The sequence below is a fragment of the Aulonocara stuartgranti genome, assembly GCF_965226115.1.
Source record: "Aulonocara stuartgranti genome assembly, chromosome: 5".
In the NCBI taxonomy this organism is placed as follows: Eukaryota; Metazoa; Chordata; class Actinopteri; order Cichliformes; family Cichlidae; genus Aulonocara; species Aulonocara stuartgranti.
The window spans coordinates 23,554,459-23,576,701 of NC_138943.1; the positions used below are offsets into that span (position 1 = coordinate 23,554,459).

The 22,243-nt window shown below is 38.0% G+C and overlaps 1 protein-coding gene across 7 annotated transcripts; it reads left to right on the top strand.

Moving 5' to 3' along the window:
• The first annotated feature begins 506 nt into the window (after positions 1 to 506).
• Positions 507 to 20,827, top strand: inavab (innate immunity activator b). 7 transcript variants are annotated; one of them, XM_082532595.1, is made up of 11 exons: positions 507 to 793; positions 6,917 to 7,017; positions 9,316 to 9,398; positions 13,806 to 13,939; positions 15,881 to 16,003; positions 16,091 to 16,322; positions 16,408 to 16,461; positions 16,704 to 17,004; positions 17,661 to 17,816; positions 17,983 to 18,682; positions 18,985 to 20,827. In XM_082532595.1, the coding sequence occupies exons 3-11, from the start codon at positions 9,344 to 9,346 to the stop codon at positions 19,075 to 19,077; spliced, it is 1,848 nt and encodes a 615-aa protein (XP_082388721.1). In that variant the 5' UTR covers positions 507 to 793; positions 6,917 to 7,017; positions 9,316 to 9,343; the 3' UTR covers positions 19,078 to 20,827. The 7 variants fall into 7 exon arrangements, with proteins under 7 accessions (XP_082388721.1, XP_082388722.1, XP_082388720.1 ...); XM_082532596.1 differs by having other exon boundaries at positions 9,321 to 9,398; XM_082532594.1 differs by lacking the exon at positions 6,917 to 7,017.
• The last annotated feature ends 1,416 nt before the right edge of the window (positions 20,828 to 22,243 follow it).

Below are 22,243 nucleotides of genomic sequence, written 5' to 3' on the forward strand. Positions count from 1 at the left end.
TATATTGTTTCATGTAAGAAACACCAAACCAGCAGGGCTGAAACCACGAGTAGTTCGTGGCTCGAAAACAACACGTAAATGTATGTGAATCATTGGTAACCATATTACCAATGATTTCCGGTATTTGCCAAAAAGCCATTGTCTGTATTTAAAGTGGTATAAATAACTTGTTTGGCAATAATATGTAAAACAAATGTTAAACGTATCCATCATGAATGATATCGAATCATCTTGAGCCACAAACAACATTTCTGTTGCAAGGTAGAAGCCGAAATCAGTTTTTGGCAAAGTGACTGTAATATATCCTTTATTTAAAAGCCACGTAGTAAATCCTGTTTATTTAGTCTATTTACCAATATAAGTAAAGACATTGCATATAAAAAAAAACACAAATGGAAACACTGGAAATCAGTTTTTAGAAGATGATCACTTTTTGGCACAACGCGGTTACCATGGTATTTACTTGTTGTTGGCTCGTGTGCTAACTGTTTCCGACGGTACCTGAAGGCAGCTCGGCGTTCCTTTGCCTCAGTGAGCGCTCGGTGTATGCTTTCCAACAAAGTTAGCGGTTTGAGAACTCAGCTTCAGCTTAATGGTTGTTTTCCTGTTAATTCAAGCGGCTAGACTACACTGACGTAACGCTGGGACTCGATTCTGTTTTCTTCCACTCCTTTTTTTTTCACTGTAGCTAAAGTAAACTTCCAGCTCAAATCTGGGAGGCTGCGAGCCAATGGAGCGCAGATTGTATGGATGTAGATGAGGCATGCTGCTAGCAGGCTAACTAGCTACGAAGGTAAGAGCAAGAAAGCTAAGAATTATTATCTTACTTTAACTAGTTTTGTGAAGCATGTTGTTTATTTAGAACTGCTGAACCTAACTTAATGCTGGGTAACAGTGAGCCGAGGGTGAAAGTATTTTTGGGGAAGAGCTGACCACTGAAGCGAAGAAGTTCTTAAACTTTGAGAAACTCTAAAGATGAGGCCCAGCAAACTCAGTGCATCTGACTGAGCGAGTGGATGATACAGTCACACTCTCCTTTCTCAGTTAGATTTACTTTTATTTGTTTTTGTATTCAGTGTGTGTGTGTGTGTGTGTGTGTGTGTGTGTGTGTGTGTGTGTGTGTGTGTATAAACCAGTGATCCTGAAACACTAAGTATCACGGAGTCTGTTTATCTTCTTTTTTAAAATGTGAATTAATTTTTTATGTGATACTTATTTACTTTAAAAAGCTGTTTAAAAAAAATATTGGTGTGTCAATTGTTTGCAAACGAGAAGTCAAGCTTGAAGGTGAACCATAAACTGTCTACAGATCCCTGACTGTACACAGAAGTTGTCGGATTGCAACATCCTCTTTGACTGGAAGAGTAAACATGTCTGATCATAAAATGCAAGCCTAATGAAGTACTTTTGCAAGCTTTTTGAAATGTGCACACAGTTTACAGAATTGTTAATACTAGGCATACTCCCAAGTTTGATGCTATTATGCTCTGATCCATGCAAAGGTTATCTCCTGTGCAGTCGTCCCATTGGTTAGTTTCTCATTTCACTTGATTGAAATTTTACCGCAGTCACACATTCCTCAGCATTGACCCAAGGGCAAAAGACAGAAGTGGCTTAACCCCTACTACTTCACTGACCCTCCAGTGCAGCAGTAATTACAAACTCATGCTGTGCCGCCCAGCATTGTTTAAACCCACATAAAACCTTAAAGTTTCCTGATGTGTCAGTCACCCCTAGTTGAGTGTTAGAGAATGAGTGTAAAATTTACTAAATGTGTGAGGCCATAAAAAACGTGTTTGGTATTTGGTGTAAATATAATATAACACTGGGATTTAAGAGATAAAGAAAACTGAAACAGAATATACTGTCATGGTAAAACCACCTTTACCAGAAGAAACACCTTTAATAGTGATAACTTGAAGTAACTTCAGGTTTCTGTATGACTCGCACCATTGAGGTTAGCAATGATCCATTTATATACAGCTCTCTTGTATCCCGCCACAGCGGTTCAATTGAGTTGAAGTCTGGACTTTGACTTTCACAAACACCTCCACAAACACCTCCACTAGACATTAGCTGTCAAGCACAGTGGCGGAGGGGTGATGATTTGGGCTTGTTTTGCCAAATAACTCCAAATAATCAAGGCGTCTAGCAGTCACCAAGTTGACCATGAACTCCTCTCTATACCAAAGTATTCTAGAGTAAATTATGAGCCCACCTGTCTGACAGCTGAAGCATGGTGAGCATTGCAGCAACACAGCAGCAAATCTATGTTAGAATGTTTGAAAAAGAAAAGAATCAAGGTTTTGCAGTGGTCCAATCAAAGTCCAGACTTCAAACCAATTTAATTAATCTAGCAGGACCTGGAGTGAGGAGAGCTGTACATAAGTGTGTGTGGGGGGGGGGGGGACTCAATGAACGGAAGCCACGTTGTAAAGATTGCAAAGAAAAGTGGGCTAAAATTCCTCCGCAACGATGTGAGAGACTGATAGTCATAAAGAAACTAAAAGTAATTTCAGGTTACTGCTACTAAAGGTGCTTCTGCCAGCTACTGAATCGTGGGTTGAACTTCGTTTTTCCACACATTGCTTCTCAATTTTGATTTGGTTTTTGTTAAATAAATAATGACACTGTGTAATATGTCATTTGTTGCTGGTTGTTTTTACCTGCTAAGGGTATACGTTTTTCCCTCTTTAACCATAACTGTATACTCATCTTTTTAATTGTAGTTTTTAATGTGTTAGGCTTGTTCCCTCTCGGCCACAATTTTAATGCTTGGTTTGCATGTGATAAACAAATTGTTCAGTGATCAAATCAGGGACTTTTCTTCTGCCAAAGTGTGCATGTAGTGTTTTGTTTAGGGTTTTTTTTTCTCACATGTACGTTGGCTGCAGGCAGTGAGAAGTGTGAAGGTTTGAAACAGGATTCTCTTCCTGTGCGTTTTATTTTTTTGATTTTCTTTTTTTTTTTAGGGTTTGTGGTTTATTAGTGCAGCTTAAAAAGTGTTTCACTGGCACACATTTGTCTTAAGTTTTAAAGTATTGAGGACTGGCACTTAATAATTCTGCATTGGCAGCGGCGGTCTAGCCCATGCACTTATAAAAAGGACTCAAGAATATTTAAAGAATTTGTTTTGCCAGCTGCTATGTTTCCTTTACAAAGCCTGCTCTCTGTCTCTCTGGGACTTCTGGTTTATATAAACTACCCATGATGACATCCACCAACTGGCTACCATAACTCTGGATGCTGTGTGTTTGGTATCTTTGTAGGAAACAGTTTTACTAGTCATCACATCAAGCATGATGGACTTAAACACACTGTTGGTGGACAGCTGCGATGTGACTAATGCGCTTCTGACTGTGAAATGTTACACTATAATTGCATCTTTGACTAGTTGTTAAAATGTGGCTAAACATTTCTCATTTACAGCTTTCTCTCAGTTCCTCTTAACTGTAGTTTCCCAGATCAGTGCGGGGTATTATATGGGCTCAGACGGTCTTGGAAAACCTGTGAGAATCCTAGAATTTAACAGTAGCGTTTTACACGAGTACTTAAAAAAATATGAATTAATTTCTTGTATATGATTTGATGCTGTTTTGTTGTTGTTTTGTTTTTGTATAATGTGCTGCTGTATTGTACTAACAGGCGCTGGTAATAGGTAGGGATGCTTCATCACTACTAATTTGATCATTATTCTCATGGCATTATTTACTCATTAACTATGGATGCATTCATTTAACTTTATAACTGATCTTTGATTTTCCTTGAGCCTTAAATATTGTGTATTTTCAGTTGTTAAGTGAGTAAATCTTAACTAAACATGCAATAGGGAAAAAGCCATTTCTATAAAGAAATGAGGTGCACACATATAAAGTAAAAGATGGGCGTACCCACTGTAGGTTTGACCAAAAAAAAAAAAATCTAAAGCCTCATATTAATAGATACTAAAATTAATATCCAATTAAGATCGCCATTTGCAGCTGTACAATTTCACCTCACTGCTGCTGGATGACAGACACAGGAATTTCAGTGATCAGTAAAGCTTCTGTTTCAACAACAGTGAAGTATTAAACTGTTATTAGAAATGTTAACCTGGCCTGTGCACACTTTATCCATTTAACTGTTAGCAATTGCCCGATAGCGACATTATCATCATGTTGTCATTGGGAACCTGGAGGGTTGCTTGCTGTGCAGAGCAGCGAGGAAATCAAAGTAGAAATAAAGAGTGAAATCCAGAGCAGAACAGCAGAATCAGACAGGTTTCATGCCTGAAGAGCGGAGCTGAGGATGTAAAAAGATGCAGACTGAGACAGAGCAATGTGAACGGTGGATGACAGGCTGCAGGCACATGTGGACAAGATGATTAACTTTGACTTTTTTTCCTTTACAATAATTTATTAAAATGTTTGTTATTTTGTTGTAGCCAGCTGTGAGGTCAGTTTTAAAATGCAGGCAGTGGCCGGTGGTTCAGTCTTTCACAGTGAACATAACACAACTAACACCACACTTTAAATGTTAGGTGTTGTGTTGTTTTCTGTACCTTTTTTTTCTAAGTAGGTTCTAAAATATATTTAACTTCATGATCTCTAATGAAGTTTTCCAATTTTAAAATGTAATCTTAAATACTAATTTTGTTCAATCTAACTTATAATTTGGATAATTAAACATTAAAAAATGAACACTTTCTAAATATCAGTTCATTCCTTCTGTTTTTGCTTAAGGGGAACAAAATCTTTGTCGTGATATTGAAAATGCTGTTGAGTGTCGAGTGTTTTCCTGTGTATCGGTATCGAGTTTGTAATTCTAGTATTGTGAAAACGCTAACCCTCTATGACATCAACCAGTGGTTTCTGAAGCCCTGTTTTAAAGCCTCGAGATGATGATGTCACTATTTTGGTGTTTTGAAAGCCGATTCGATGAGAAACCACACACTTATTGGCTTCTCAGTAAGTAAATAGCCAGGGGGTTATTTATCCAAACTAAACTTCGTGCTTTATTCAGTATGACATGAAATTAGTGACTTAACCCATAAACTCATATGTTTACTGATGTTGGGGTGATGTTTTCCCATAGATGTCTATAGGAGTCAAGGTCACTGGTGGAAGTTAAAATGAATACATATTTAAGGGAATTCCATGTTGCCTTTACTTTGCAGACCTGGAAGCTATGCCCATGTTTAATACTGTTTATGAGTGCGCTTTGAAAAAGACAAAATCTCAGCTGACTGAAGTAGGTGGTAAGCACTGTTCCCAACTACAACCTTTATTTGCATTATTATTAGGTCAAACTAATGCATCTAATATAGCTTAATATAGTCATACAACTAATACATCTAGTGCTATAATAAACCATAAAAAAGGCTGTTGAACTCATATTTATTTAGCCTTAAAATAAATGGGATGGGCAAACTGTCAGAAAGACCTGTCTGATCAGTTGAGCCACATGAGAAACTAGATTTCCTGAAATTCCCATTTAGAAAACATTTGAAGTCTATTAGGCTGCATTACCTAATAGGCTTAAACCTTTTGATACTGCAGAAGAATTGTGTTTTAAAAATCATTTAGCTTTTGTTTTTGAAGGAGACACCAAATATCGTCTGTTTGTGTATGCAGTTTTCCACGTGAAAGGATAATTACCACTTATTTCTTAAACAGAAATCTATGCATTTTCCTGTTATTTCTGATCATTTGATATACAAACATGTAGATTATACTTGATTAAATGAATCCTAAATGAGCAAAAGCATTTAAATGGGAGGAGGGTATTTTTCCTGGGTCTGAGGTGCTCAGAAATCTTCAGTGCAGAAAAACCCACCTAGTCAAAGGCAAACTTGAAAGTCTGACATGGCTTAGTATCTGTGAAATGTGTTGAGTAGTGCTCACAGTGTGAAGTCTTAAGTGTAGAAGTCACTGAACCAAAACCTTGCTGCTTTCTCGGTGCCATGTCATTTGAGATCTGATCCCCGAGTGTCTGGGAATTGCTGGACCTTTTTGCGGGTGTCTGAGCACCAACATTCCTGGAAAGCCAAACTGAATATTGAGATTCAGAATGAATGTGAACCATGCAAAGCAGGTGCTCTGTAAATCACGTGAACTATGCCAGTACCATTTGTTTCCCTCTTTTCAGTGCAGGAGGAAAGAGGTGGATGCAAAAAAGCCTCTGTATGGGTAGACCGGAAGTAGGTAGACAGGTGGGGGAAGTTTAAGGGGACACACGAAAATCTATGCTAGTAAAGTTTTAAATTCATGATTGCGTGTTGTTGTTGTTTTTCTCTGCTTTTAATCAACCAGGAGATGGCAGTAAACATGCACTGACTCTGGTGTTCTCATCTTTGGTCTGTACTACCTCAAACTCTCACAGTTATTAGGAATAGTTTATAATGATCATAGTGAGAAAATAGAAGCCCAACTCTGTGAGCGAGTCATTTAAATGCAGTTATGAAGTCATAGAGTCATTTAAACCAGATATGAGCTCTGTCCCACAAACAAATTTCCAGCCCTTAAACAAATCACAGTGAACCAGGATCTTTGACTGCTGCAATCCGGCTGCTGATAAGGATAAACTTACTAATAAATAATGAGCTCATGATTAATCTCTTGAATGACTTTGGTGCTAATTAATCTTTTGGTCTATAAAATGTGAGAACAGAAATTTGCAATTTTTTGAGCATGAAAATAGTATGTTTTTGCTTTTTTGTTTTGGCTAATAACAAAAAAAGTCTACCGTCTATTTATTTTTTTTTAACAATTTGTTTATCAATGAATTAAAGTGTTATTGTCAGGGGGCCAATCGATATTGCATTTGTCATGAGACGCACGTTTCAGTCAAAGATGGCCCCACCCATCTGTAAGTGGACTGATAAGAGCATGAAGTGACTTGTAATTTCTCGGTGTGTTGGTCATTGTTGTTGACACAGTTTCAAGCTCACACAGGAGTCGAGTTATGTGATACCATCTCAAGTGTTCAGCCCTCGCTGTCCGAGGCCACACCTCTTCAGCAAGCAGCGCTTTCTTAGCGGTGAGTCTCTCGCTCCTGCCCAGACTCTGTGCGGCTCAGGTTTTGTGTATCTCCGTTCAAGTTGGGAATTCTGTTGGACACTTTTCACTGGTTGGATTTTTGAGTTTTCCATGAAGTAAAGTAAGTTTGTTTGTTTTTTGTTTTTTTGTCCTAATGACATTCTTCATAAAACCTACAAACGTCCATGTGCGTTAACTTGGATTAATGTAGAATATCTGTAATTGTACTATTAATGTGAATGCTTATACACAATGAAATTCTTTTACTGAAACTGTTAATTAGTTGTCCTCAAGGATGTAAAGTTGTTCAAAAAATATTACAAACAAGAAAAATATGTTTTACCGGCAGGTAAATCACACCAAACCAAATGCCTACCTGTAAACACTTGACAAGTTTCAGTTCGCTTGCAACTGAGAATGCAACTTCATCCATGCGTGGAGGATAGATGAGTGCAGATTATTTCCTGGGGATTTTAACTTGACTTCAACTTGCCAAGTGGGAAACGGAAAACTCAAAAATGCTCCAAGGCATATAACTGGACTCCCCAGATTTTAATGTAAAGGATATGCTTTGGTGTATTGTTGGAAATGAAAATCAACGCTGAATAATCATACCGTTGATTAAAATGTCTCAGAATAAAGCAGACTAATTGTTTCAGTAACTGAATTGTTTGTACTGACATTATTTGGGCTAATAGAATTAGTGGTGGCTGTTAAGGCTTCATTGAAAGAACATTGATTGATCAGTCCAGTGGTTCTGAAAGGGGCGTCTTTGGCATACTTTGCTATAAATCTTAAAGTTTTGCTGCATCATTTAAGTCCATTTCCACAGATTTGGACCATTAATGTGTATAAAATGAGAATGCTGTGTTCGTTGCTCCCTCCTTGGTTATCTCTGGGCTAGAAACTGATAAGATTGTGACACATCGCTTTAGTCTCGTTCACTTCTCTCAGGGTTGTAACGAGCTGTTCCTGCTGCTGTGCAGCGTTGTTTATTAGTCAAACAGCTAAATCAGTGTTAGGATTATGGAGATATCCTTGGCAAATCTTCTTCCCAGTAAGGGGTCTGTTTTGAGGCCCAATTAGAAGTGGGTTTATTTATCATTTTGACTTGCATGTACTTTAACAGTATGCAAGTGTAGTTAAAAACAAAAAACTGTTGTGTACTGTGTATGATTATGTTGGTCCAGACAGTCGCATGAAATTTGGTGGCACTCCTGACCTATGGATTTTAAAGATTGTGTCGGTGTATCTGCCAAAGATGTGTGGCTGCGTCTATTTATTTATTTATTTTAATTGCTTGGTTTGAGATGTCAGTGCTCAGTGATGAGGTGGCTTTTTACTGTTTTGCTGTAACTGTGCAAAAACACCTGGCAGTTATCTGTGATTCAGAGGTGTGGAGGTAACAGTCACAGGTTTGTGGATGTATGTCATGGTTATGTCATTTTTAGAATAGATAAGATAATGGGATACTTTTATTTTTATTTAATTATTTTTGAAGATCTCTGCATGTTTCCTGGTGTTTACCCAATAGATCGACTAACATTAAACTGGTTCTTGTATGACATAGCTGACTTTACCTTGGGTAGTTGTTCCTTTGCTTTCTAGTCTTAGCTGAAGTTAACCAAGCCTGTGTGCTGGAATGCAACCACAGTGGCATTCCTCTGTTCACTCAGTTAATTATTAAACTTCCCAGTTTTTATTTGCCACCAGATGGATTTATAACTCATGCATTGTGAGCCAGCTATGACACGGAGTGAGTTAGTGGCAATCATGACATCAGAGCTTAACAAACAGGCCGTCACAGGAAACACCCTAGACTTGACAACACATATGTGTACTCATGCTACACAAACGTGTGCTGTGGAAGACTGTGACTACACCTGTCTAAGAGTTCAAAGAGGCAAGTCACACCTGAATCACTTAAGTAACAGGTCACAGATTACGTAATGGGCGGTCTTTGCGAAGCTTGTGTGTTAATGATGTTTTCCTTGGTTTTAGGTTTTTTGTTTGTTTTTAATTACGCTATTGGTTTTATTTGAAGCATAATGTCTAGTTATTTAGGATTATTCTCAGTTTTTTCTCCTTGCTGTTGGATTATCTTAGGTCGCAGGCTTTGTGAATAAACTCCCAAATTCTGTATCAAATTTGCCAATACTTGCTTTGTCCAATTCAGGGCTATGACACTAAAAAGAAAAAGAAAAATAGAGGCTGTCACTTTAAATTAAATGAAAATGAAATTCTTACTTACGTAACAGAAGGACATGGTATGTGACATTATCTTTTGCCTCCACTGAAGAACAGGAACAGGAAGACCATCTACTGACATGGAGGGGAACGGGGAGATCAGCGACACTGACAGCGGCATCATTCTTCATTCAGGTAAAAACAAACAAAAAATCAGTGTTTCAGCATTTATTTATTTTTAAATGTCATAGCACGCTTAGTAAAAAAAACTATGCACTCTAATCATTGCACATTGCAATATGATCATTACATTTGATATAGAGTTGAGATTTCAAACTGTTCCCCTGAGTCTGTGTCAGTATAGAACAGCTACAGGCAGGAGGAACAAACTGGGCAACTTTAACAACAATGTGAAAGTAGGAAGTAGAGTTAAGTGCTAGACAGAGATGACAGTTGTAACTCAGCATGAAAAAGCCATGTGAAAGACCACTTTTAATTTCTTCACCTTTTTTTTTGTTTCCTCGCATTTCAAAACAACTAACATACAAAGAAACTAATTTCAGTAATGACTCTTTGTTGTTCTGTCTTTTAGTTTTTCACTTGTTTTTTTTTTTTTTTTTTTTACTTGAAGATGTCAAACCGTGTCCATTCTTTGAAATATTGTGGTTTAGTAACAATGCGAATACTTAAAACTATACAAAACTGTCAGTCAATTACAATCCACACAGCTTTATTTCCACAGGCTGAAGACTGAAAAGTCATCGGCCTCACTAACTGACTAACTAGTCCAGGGGTGTCAAACTCAAATACACAGTGGGCCAAAACTCAAAACTGGAACAAAGTCGCGGGCTAACGTTAATATTTATTGAAATATATTTATTCCTCCAGATATAAGAATGAATCTTTTCTTATGGACTCAAACACATTTTGCTGAAAAACTGAATATGGAACAAGCAAAGCTTAATACTAAACAATATATATATTAGCTGTATAATACCAGTAGGCCAGCTCTAATAGTAATTTGGTTTGGCTTCGCGGGCCAAATGTAATTAGGCTGCGGGCCAAATTTGGCCCGCGGGCCAGAGTTTGACACCTATGAACTAGTCAGGTCGTACTCCTACATGTGTGTGACTACACTGAGCACTGATGTTCCCCTCATGTCCAGTTTGCTGGGCGAGGACCTGTAACACAAGAGTGCTTCGTTTGCAATTTATACGGCAGTAAACTACTTTTTTTTGTGGGGGGGGGTAATTGAGAAATGCAAAAAGAATCATCTGATTTCAAAGGTAATGGACCTTTGCAGTAAGATGGAGTAAACTTTGTTTGACATACAAGGTCAGGATCTATGTCAATCTATGTCCATGCAAACTCCATGAATCCCCTCTTTTTAACGGTGTGTTTCGATCATTACCAGTGAACGGATGCAGAATTAAAGCACTTTGGAAGATTCTTTTGATACACCCTGTATTGCAGACAGTTAAAATAAGATCAACACTGTAACTACTGGAAAGTACAGTTGTTCTTGATTGCATCATTGCAATGATTCTCATCTGCGTCTTTGCTTGGTTTTTCCCATGCAGTGTGTCAATTATCAAAATGGTAATAGACTATTTCGATTTGAAACAGGCATTGAAACCCACATCTGACCTGTAAAGCATAAAGTCATTTTTCCCAGTAAAGCCTTGCTTTTGCCGTAAACGAGTGCTGAAACTGAGCAAACACATCAAACCAGATAAATTTATCACAGCACATGCTTTCAAGTCACTCTTAGTAAAACCTAAAGTATATTGTATTTTTAAGCAACAGTGTCGATGATTTCTTGAGATCACTGCTAACTTAGCAAAACAGTATCCTTTTAGAAAATAACAGAATTCATCCAAACATGGACTTATACCCTGGTAGCAGAAAAATCTGTTATGTTCTCGATAAAATAATCTCCACTAACTTTTCACTTTTAAGAAGTCATTCCTTCCCATTCAAGGTCAGGTAGATGTTATCTACCAAGTTAAACAAACAACAGGATGAAATCAGTGCAGCAGAGACCATAGTTTTCATTCTTCCCATTCATGGAAACCTTTTGCTGCCTACAACCTACACAATGCAACCGCTGCTGACACTTGGGTCAGAAATTTGGACGGTATGCTTGTAGTAGCCATTGTATTCAGAGATGTAAACAGAGATGAGGAATAGCTAAAAGAGGTTATGTCTGCCTAACTCTATAACCACTTTTTTGTTTTATTTACACATGAAAGCATCTTATTTCAGTTGTTACAGTTCCATAACTTTAGGGTCAATTCAAACAACTTTGTGAGTTTTGAAATATGAGTAATGCCCCTTAGGAGGACATAATGAGATGTAAAAACATTTTCACTTGTCAAGATCTAATAATATCTTGTAACAGTGAGTAAATAGACATTTTTGTTATTGAACAACTTTAATAAATATCCAGCTACAGCTTTCATGAATTTGGTGCAGTAGGAATGAAGTCCAACAATGCAGCGCACATACTGATCATAGCAGAGCAGGGCGAGTTGCTTGTTGGTCACAAATGCAGGGTGGAAGAGGTTAAACAATTTGCCTGCCCAAAGGCGCAACTGGGCATTTTAAGTTCAGCCCTGGTAAACATGCGGGTCTTTGTATTCTGTCATTTTTGGGGGAAGGATTGCCACAGTTTACTTCAGGGTGTCAGTAAAGTTGCCTCTCCACTTTGGTTATCTTCCTCACAGTATCATATAATTAACGGCAAACATTAGCTGTTTTGTTTTTGCACACACATTAGTTTCTGCTGATTTGCTGTGGCCCCTCTGAAATTCCTCACGCCCTAATTGAGCCGCATGATCTTTGTTCTATACAATGAAAAAATGTCACACCAGAAAGAATAGGGTGATTATGACTGTGAGGAAGAGGAATTTCTCAGCCTATTGTAGTGCTGTCACTCTTTTTTTCTTTTTTTTTCTCCTGTCGCGCCTCATATGTTTGTCAGTACCTGCAGGGATTCTGTTAATAATCTCTGAAGGTATGTGGTGCTTAATGGATGATGCCTGAAACCACTCCCATAAGCCGGAGACCTAATGGCATTAGTCACCAAGGCTACAGACAGCACCAGTCGAACGCTCGCGTTGTTTATAGTTACAGAGAAGCTGACGGTTATTTTTCTTCAGTGTTACTAATTAAAACAGCAGATAAAACAAAGGATTCGTTCTTCTGTCCACTGTTATTGTTGCTTTTAGTTTCAGTGGCCTCCATTGTTAATCTGCTTCAATGATATGACTGAATAGATTTACAGACATAAAAGTATACATCCTAAACAACCCTTTTATATACACACCAGGAAAAAAACTAGATTTAAACGGCACAGTACAGATAAAATATGTGAGTACAATTGAATTTGTATCTCCATAGTAGTCTGACTTCTCTGTAAGTATGACATTGAATGATTTTTAGTGTCTTTAATCAGTTTCTTGTTTTTGTGGTGAATTTCTTTTAAGATCCAGGCATTTTTGTGCACACAGAGTTGTCACTTTAGCACAACACATTTCAGAAGCAAAATGAGGATGGTGCTGAAACCACACATCTGCAACACAATGTCAACAGAAACTGAGCATGTTAAGCTTCACAAAGGCGGGAGTTGTTGCAGGACTCTTCTTTGGAATCGAATCAAATTTGTCTTGGTTCAGCCAATGAACCAGCAACGTGTATGTGCTTTGGTATCTTTAAGAAGAGCTGACTGTTTTCTGTATTTACCTTTATGAGTGATGTCAAATATCAGGTGAAAATAATTAAATATTGTGTGTTTTAGACGATTCACTGCTTTTCATCTATTTTCCTTTAGTTTATTTGGACAGGTTTATTTGAGTTCTTTAGCCATCCATCCATCCATCCATTCATTTTCTGCTGTTATTCCGTTTTGGGGTCACAGGCCCACCACATTTTATGAAATTAAATTCAAGATGTTTTAAAAGTTGGAGGCTGACTCATCAGGCTGTGAATCTTATGGCTGTCCCTGTTTGACCTCCATTGGAGTTGGACAGTAGCATGCTTAGATGTTTCTTTAGCTCTGAAGTTTACTATTCCTCTCCCTGCATATGTGTGTAATTATTGTACATGTTGTGTAACCGCTGTTAAGATTTCAAATCTCGGTCTAAGATTTCAAATCTCATTTTTCTCGGGTGTTCTTGGTAGTGTTTCTGTCATCTTGCTGATACACAATGACAATCATCACTGAGTTTCTGCTTAAGTTACAGTTGTCACAGGTGCTTTTAATTACTTTTTTTTCTTTTGGATTTAAGTGTCATTGGAGATTTAAGCTTTTGCTTTACCTTGTAAAGTCTTAACCATCAAGTAACTGACAGAAAATTATTTTTCTTTGAAAGTGGAGTGTTTATTGAACCTTTTAACACATTTTTCTAAAAAAAAAAAAAAAAAAGAAATTAAATATATCTCAGATTTTTCTGGGGGGGAAAAATCACATCGATGATGCTGAGATCCCAAAAACACATGCATCAAATATAATATATTTTGTATTTATTATGTATTTAAATAAAGAAATACATGAATGTCACATCATCTCAGATTTGTTCATATGCTCCTTTGCTATTGCAGGGTCTGACAGCCCAACAACCCACACAAAGGATGTGACCACACACACACGGGCCATAAAGATCAAACACCAGGAGCTCCAAGAGAAGTTAGAGATGTGCATACATGAGCTGAGGAAACTGTGCATCCGAGAAGCTGTAAGTAACGCTTACTCCACTGGTCATCCACAGATCAACCGTTTAAAACCTGGCGAGGCTGCATATCACAATGAAACATGTCACAGAACAAATGAGTCACATCTAATTCATCTCTTCATTAAAGTCTTAATGGTTTAAGTAGATCTACACAAAGTAAAGACAATTGTTAGGAAATTAAGCAAGCTGTCACAAGTACAGCTTTTGCTCACACTGGAAGCACACTGCAGATGATTCAGCCTCCGTTTATGAAGGATTAAAGTGGTGGGGCAGTTTTCTTGTTATGTTTTCGTGTTAAGTGACCTGCAGGAGGGACATTTCGTGTTTGTTTAATGACAATATTGGTAGCACAAGTGGATGCACAAATATGTATGAATGCGAAGTGACTGAGGATGGGACGCTAATGCGAAATCACAGGACAGTCATAGGTTGCAGTTTTTACATGCTCCATTTCCAAATCAACCCTTCCATCCTTTTTAATCACTTATCTAATACATGGTTGCAGATGAGCTGGAACTGATCAACAATCACCTCTGGTTTTAAAACCAGAGCGACGGGCAGTTAGGAGACCCTGGTTAGAGGATCACAGCTAGTTTTTGTTAGCAGCCTAGCTGCTATATTTTGCACCAGTTGGAAATAATCTATGAAGGACTGAGAGATGCAAAATTGAAAAGTGAATTGCAATAATCAAGGCAGGAGAATATTAAAGTGTGAACTAAAAGTTCCAGGAGATTGAATGACAGTAAAGGTTTGATTTTTTTTTTTTTTTTTTTTTTTGTGAGTTGAAGTAAACAAGATCTGGTACACTCTAGTCAGGTCTCCAGTCCATCACAGAGAATTTTCAAATCACAGGAAAAGATATGAAATTTTAGCCGATTTCAAAAGTGAGTCATTCAAAATAGTTCAGTGCCGCAGTGAGACTGAGACGTCATCTCAGCTATTCTCTCTTTTCCTTTTAGGCCATTTAAAAGGAATAAGGCCAACACCAATTCTAACTAATGCATTTTCAAGGTTATCTCCGTTATCCATCGTACCTGTTCTGTTATCCCATTTCCTTTCAGATAGACCGTGGAGAGAAATCAGTCCATGTAATGTGGCTGTAGTGTATGAATGCATTATAGCTGTTAAAGACTTTTAAGCAGTTTCAGCCTCAGTTTGGATCCAGCATGAGACTTTTTTTCACGTCGTTATTTTTTCACGTCGTTATTTTTCATGTTAAGTCTTTTCTCTTTTCTATGAAATGAAATCTAGAAATTTCCCAACTGGACACACAGATTCAGGCATGTTCATGACGTGCATGGGTGCTCCGGGGTAAAATCCCAGGCCAGATCATTCTTTCCTGCTGACACTTGGGCAAGGCAGTCCTGTTGGGACATGCTCTAGGCGAACTAATGAGAGTCATGATACCTCTCCCAGAACTCGGTGACAAAAGAATAAGTAAGCTCATTGGCTACACGTGAGATTTTGTCTGTCTGTAAAGGCGGTTGACTTTGAGTAACTCAAAGTACGAGCCTCTTTTGTCTGATCTTTAATGAAATCGGAAACAGTGCTTTGCTTTTCTCTGGGTTCAGTGAAGACACGGGTACTTAATACAGTGGGAAAGTGAAACCCAAAGAATGTGTTGTGAAAGAAAATCTCTGCAAATGCAAAATTGTGCAACCACGTCTCTGCACCTATAAGTCTGAACATGTAAAGAGATAAGAGGTAGATACTTGTACACCATTTCAGAACTACAACATGGAGATGGTTGAGTAAACTGAATGGGGAAAAAAAACTGCCAGGAACAAAACTGAAGAGATTTATCGGTGTTGATTTTTAAAAGAAGCCTTGTTTTGATTGACCATTTAACCAAGCTTCTGTGTATCCTTATAAAAATAAACTTTCATTCATGCTGAGATGTTGCTTTAGGGACATTTGGATTTTAATTAGTTACATATTGTTTAGGAGCTGACGGGCCGGCTGTCAGAAGATTATCCTCTGCAGCCAGGAGAGAAGGCCCCGCAGGTTCACCGCCGCGTTGGAGCTGCGTTTAAACTTGACGAACTCAAAATCCCTCGAGGAGCAGAGGTATAAGCCAAATTTGGAGACTGCACAATGGAATAGTGTCCTCTTGTTGTTGTCTGTCTCTCTGCTAAACTGCCGTAACCTTTGCAGGATTCAAAATTGAGTTCAGTCGACGCTTCTCTAGCGCTTCAGATGAAGATATATGAAGCTGCACGGAAGCTCTGTGAAGAGGAAAACTTGAGCAAGTCTGTGAGGAAGAGCCGCCTGCAGCAGTGCAAAAGAGAGGAGAAGAAACTCGAGCATCTACAAGAGACGGCCTTCAGCCTTCGACTGGAGCATGGCCGATCATCACCACTCCCTGCCCTCAGTGTTACGCAACAAGGTAAGGTGACAATTCAAATCATAACGGCTCTTCATAGAAATGTTTAATTTTAATACTGAGTGTCTTTCGATTTTGTTTTTTTTAGATCTTGGCACATCTGATGACAGCTCTCTATCTGATTCTGTTGTGCAAGATGAAGGTAAGGTTTTTGCTTATTTCTTTGAAAGCACTTTTTTCCTTCTTTCATTTTCTTTGGTTTAAAACCCTCACAGAGTTTATTAGATGACTAGTTAACCACAGAAACTTCACGAGAATTCAAATGTTTCCTAAATAGTGTCATTCACAAAGGTAGAGAGTCTGTGGTGACAATAAATGTTATCCATGCAAAATTCTTTACCATGCGCATCATTTGTGGGGGGGGTTTGTTCTGTTTTTTCCTAGAAGTCACAAGTCAGTCTTCACAGCCTTCTTCAGGACTCCCTTATCCAGCAGAGACGGATCCTCCCCAGCTGCTCCCTCTGTCCACGCAGTCTTGCGTGGATGGCGCCTACATTTCTCCATGTGTGACTCCGCAGTCCCTGCAGCTGAACCTGAGTCACTCTCCCCATCCAAGCGTTGACTTGAGCTTTACCTCGAGGCCAGCGTATGACCTTCCTCCCATCGAGCACTCCCCATGGACCGAGTCAAGTCTTGACCAGCCCTACCAGAAGAGCAAGAAGTCGCACTCGTCCGTCAAGATGAGGTAACCCAGGCTATCCATTATAACTCCTTTCCTGTTTATCAAGTTGTGAGGATTGGAATTGGAAACACAAATTATGATTTGTGATGTTATGTAAACGAACGTTGGATTCTTTGGAAGGAATCCAGTTGGATTTTTTCCAAAGAACCCGACGACCAAATGAGATTTAAAAAAACAAAAAAACATCCTTTCACTTCTAAAATCTAAAAGGAAACTGTTAATTAACACGTTAACAGTGTAAGAAATTCCTTTACTTCAAAACAGGTCATCTTCATCTACTTTAGAGAAGCCATTTTTAAAAAGTAACCTTGTTTTCACTACAACCATTAATGCTCTGAATTAAATAGAACATGTCAATACTGCCATTTGTTTTTGCAGCAGTCAGTGTGCAGAGCCAACTGTAACTCTTTACATAATTATATATAGAAACTCCTGCCCCTGATAATGTGTATTCTTCTATTTGTTTTCATTTCTAAAAGGAACAATTGCTGTTTGCCACAGTATTAAATCACTCAATGTTTGACATGTCAAAATGCATTTATCAAAGTGTGTGTGCATGTATATGTCCACACTGTCCACCCTTCATGTAGTACCCACATTAACCATTCATAAGATATATTGTTATATTAATTAATTACTCTCCTATGTTGTGTGTTCAGCAGCCCAGCCAAACCTGAGTCTTTGCCACCCTTGGAAGCTTGTTTAGCACAGTTGGCTCTGCCTGTTCAACTTTCCCATCTAAAGCTGAGTCGCACCCAGTCAAACAGTACACCCTCCACCCCAGAGATGCGAGTGCACAGACAGCTCTCCCTCAGGTAGCTATACCTCACACACATCTGCATGTTGAAATTGCACCCTGTGTGGTGCTCCTTTACAGAATGGATTATTTAAGAATATAGTTAAAGTTATTTAAGCCTCACGCAGTTTCTTTGCAAAGTAGCTTTGTTATTGTGTTTGTTATAATTATTGTGGTTTGCACAGGCTGTCCTCTCCTGACTCTGCATTTGAAAAGGAGCGTGGTCGCCCCCGAGGCCCGAGGAGGCGGCTGACCGAATACTCAATAACTTTACCAGAGACTCCATCTCCTACACTGAACTACAGAAGCCATGCTAGCTCTGAGGACAGCAACTCTGAAAACTCGTTTCCTTCTTACAATAGCTCCCCGTGTCGGGAATTGACCGGTGATTTGCCCAAACAATTTCCATCTGCATTCCTGCTCCCCAGCCCAGTTGGCAGCTATGGACCTCAAGCTTTCCCGCATGCTGGCTTTTACCGTAATCCCCGGCAGCAGCCCAGTCCTGGTATTCCAAAAGCCTATTACAATGAAGAACTGATCTACAATGAGATGGATATGCCACGGAGCTATTTCCCCCAGCAAGCTCCTTGTTCCTCGAATAGATATGATTATAGATATAAAGACACTGCAGTACCTCACCAGCGAGTACAGAGGCCTTTTACTCCTGATATTAGAATCACCCCGCCAGCAAATTGGGACCATCCACACTGCCACGCTAATGGTCTCCCACGACAAGCAGTGAACGAACAGCTAAAGTCGTGGCACAGACGCAGTCAGCAAAGAGCGCCCAGGTCTCGTTCCCTTGACAGACAGGGAGCAGTGCGGATGAAAAACATGTTTGTCGGAGAGTCGCCCTGCTACCAAACTCAGCAGTACCATGAGCAGGTAAATGAGCTAAGCTTATTCTTGTTTTCAAAGCATTTCATTCTGCTTTCTTTAATAGAGTCATAAGTAGGTGAGAAATTGAACAATACGTAAATGCTGATATGATACAGACAAAATGTTTGCATTGTGATGATCTGACACAGTAACACTGTTCACCTGTCTCAGTTTTTAAATGCTGGCAGCTGTTTGAAGTGAAAGTGAACAATTACTTTGTGTTGCTGCGACAGGGAGAATACGCTGCTTTTCACTGCTGTACGTACGTCTCAACATGTTCATCTTTTCTTTCTGTTGATCATTTCCAGGTTATTCAGAGAGGAACTCTCCACAGAGCTGTAGAGGGTGCTCAAGGCCGCTGGTTTGGAGAGGACGCCTCTCACTTTTACAGCCAAGTATAAAGAGAAGAAACTTGGATGCCAAACTTAACTCTGTTAATGTAAAGGCAGCATATTTTCCCATTATACCAAAGTGAGATAGAAAATTGATATAGAGGAATTTTTTATTTCTAAAAGGACTTCTCATGAAAGTTTTTGTTATCCTGGAGTAAAAAATTGGAGCGTCTTACAAAACAATGTTACATGGCACAGCACTAACTATAGTTTCCAGGTTACCATAAATCAGACATCCTCAGAAATGTGAGTGCAGTGTTTGTTTGATTTTCTTTGTTTTTTGGCCATTTTAATATTTATAGGTTAAGCATTGATCTGAATGCCAGTGAATCACTATTAATGAAGCAGCCAGCTAAATTTAGGTCAATCCATTGATTAAACCTTGCAGGTTTCTTATCATTCCTTCACATCTGAAGCAATCGAACAAAATGAAACATGGAGGAAGAGATGACATGAGATCCTACAAAGAATCAGCTACCAAAATGTGCATAGTGTAGTCAGATGTAAAGTTGTATTAGAAATGAATCTGGGATGAATTGATAATGCCAGATTGGTATTGAACTACCTTAGGTACTTTAGATCCACACTAACATGTTTTTGTTTTAAAACACAATGGATGTGCGTCCTGCATCTATAACATGCAGAATTAAACAGGGTTAAAAAAATAATGCTTTATGGTGCCTTAAATGCAGTAATGTGGACATGATGTATAAATGTATTTAAAACAAGAAAATACACGTGTTAGCACGGCCTTAATGTAACATAGATGTGGTTATCTCTAGCTTAAAACAAACCAAATAATTAATCATTTTGAGAAATGTACCCCCAGACAGAGAAACTAAGTTTCTGCTGTTTGCTAGTTGGAAAACTAATATACTCATTTTCATTCTACCTGTATGAAGGAAAGGAGTCTACCGTCAAAATAATGTAAATTAGCAACACATCCTTTAATTGTGTGTTTGGGTTGTTGTTGCTTTTTTTTTTATCATGATGCCTGAGATTAATGAAGTCACAGTTTTACTGAACTTGTGCTGCTTTATTTCAAGATCCCAGGTTTGACCTCTTTATCACATACTTATGCAGGCAAATTTGTCTCAGTGTTATACTTGTTACAACTGGCACAGCTACAGAAACATTTGACTTGAATTAACAGACTTAATCAGCTAGTTGAAACTAGACACTAACTCATCCATGTGGGATGGTGGCAAATTGAGCAGAGGCTTGAGGCTTGGCAGCTATTAGTGTGCCAAATTGTAATGTTTTGAACTTATCCGTGCCTTTACCTGCGTCTGAGAGAGCAGCTCACTAACCTTTCTGTTAGCAGCAGTAATAGTTTGACACTGAGGTAGACACAAACACTCCAAGCCCACCACTCTCAACCAAACAAACTTCAAATAATAGATATTTGAGAATCCGAGTCATGTAGAGCGAATTCAGCTACAGATACACACTGACTGGTCTCTCACAGTAATCTATTTATCTTAATTTATTGTGATTTGCACCACTGGACCTGTGAAAAGTCAGACTTGAAATTAAATAAAATATGGACCAGAGTTTGCAAAACGAATCAGGTGTCTAGTTTACAAAAAGAAAAACAGACCACAATCATGTTACCCTTTGTGTCTCTTTTTTTACTGTCTTTTTTATTTATCATTTACAGTAGTTTAAGTGGAGTTATTGTGTTATGTTGCTGTTTTAAAAAGAAATCTGTGAAAGTGTTTTCCCTGTGGAGATAAATAAAGATTATTGTTTGAGTATTGTTGAGTTTAATTAGCTTATATTGTGTGTTGTGACGGAATCTTTGTAATACAAATACTTCCTGAAGACATTCTGACATGTCAAGGTAGAAAAAAATTGATGTAAATGTACGCAATTATGGCCATATCGTTGCTTGAATTATTAATTTTCAAGATGCTGGCTCACTATCACACTCTCTGGTCGTCCTCGGACACAACTGATCATGTGCCTTTTGTGCCATTTACCTTTGAAAGAGCAAGGATGGCATACGATCATACAAAATATGACTGAGAAATAAGAAGAGGAGCTAACAAAATATTAATTATGAAGTTAAGTGTTTTGGTTTTACATTTAGAGTAAATGTGCTGATGCTAGAATTTTTATATAAACTTCACAAATACAGAAAACGGTGTGAGATGAAGTAACACACTACATCCTCATTAATGTGAGTGGAATGTTTTTGTTTTTCTTTGTTTTTTGGACACTTTAATATTTACAGGTTAAGCATTGATCTGAATACCAGTTACTATTAATTACTATTAACATTAATTATTATTAACATTGAAGGGAGAAACCCAATTTGATAAACTGTAAATAGAAAATTTTGCATTAATATTTGAGACATTACCCATAACAGCAGGTGTTTTATATCTGAGATGGTTAAAAAAAAAAAAATATTACCATGTATATTCTTAGTGTTTCCAAAAAGCTGCACAAGTCTACTTTTAATCCCTCTGTCATAAAAGGCTGATGGGTTATTATCATCACCGCCTGGCAGGCGGCGTGGACACCCACATTTGTGGACATGATAACTGGTAAACGAGGCAATGTTAGGATTTTTAAATTGCTACTGTAGATGCAATAACTGAAAATTACAATTTTGGTTAATTGAAATAAAAATAGATACTGACCAATATTGTACACACAAATTATACAGAAATGTCCTTATATTTAGTGTTTGACACAACACTTCAAAAAGTGTTGTACAAACAATAATAAAATCCTTCCAAAGTGGAATAATTATAAAGAGTTAAATTATTGCTGAAACGAATAAATGGCTAAACTCAAAACAAAAGCTAATTAGAAGAAACGAAAGTGTAATAGTTATACACGATAGTAAATTAATTTTGATATCATTTAGATTTAAGATTAAGATTATTTATTTGTAATTTTTAAAAAATGCAACAAAATCACGTTTGGTGACTGTCAACGGACGACGTGGGATAAAATTAGATTTTAAAAAAGACAAGTAGACAAGTATAAAAAATTGCAATAAAAGAGCTATATGCAACAACAGGAGCATATAAAAACATTTTCTTGACTGTTATGGCAGCAGACCGCATCAGGACATCGGGACTTATTTTGTGCAAAAATATCGACAAGTCGATGAACATCATTTACAGATATATTGGGTAAATGCCCAAGACATCTACAGAAA

What these genes read in the sequence shown, in the direction of transcription:
- inavab (XM_082532591.1), top strand. Translation starts at nt 757, where the DNA reads ATGAGGCATGCTGCTAGCAGGCTAACTAGCTACGAAG. An exon ending in AAATCCCTCGAGGAGCAGAG is followed by an intron (nt 16,004 to 16,090) that starts GTATAAGCCAAA and finishes TAACCTTTGCAG; the next exon opens with GATTCAAAATTGAGTTCAGT. An exon ending in CACTCGTCCGTCAAGATGAG is followed by an intron (nt 17,005 to 17,660) that starts GTAACCCAGGCT and finishes TTGTGTGTTCAG; the next exon opens with CAGCCCAGCCAAACCTGAGT.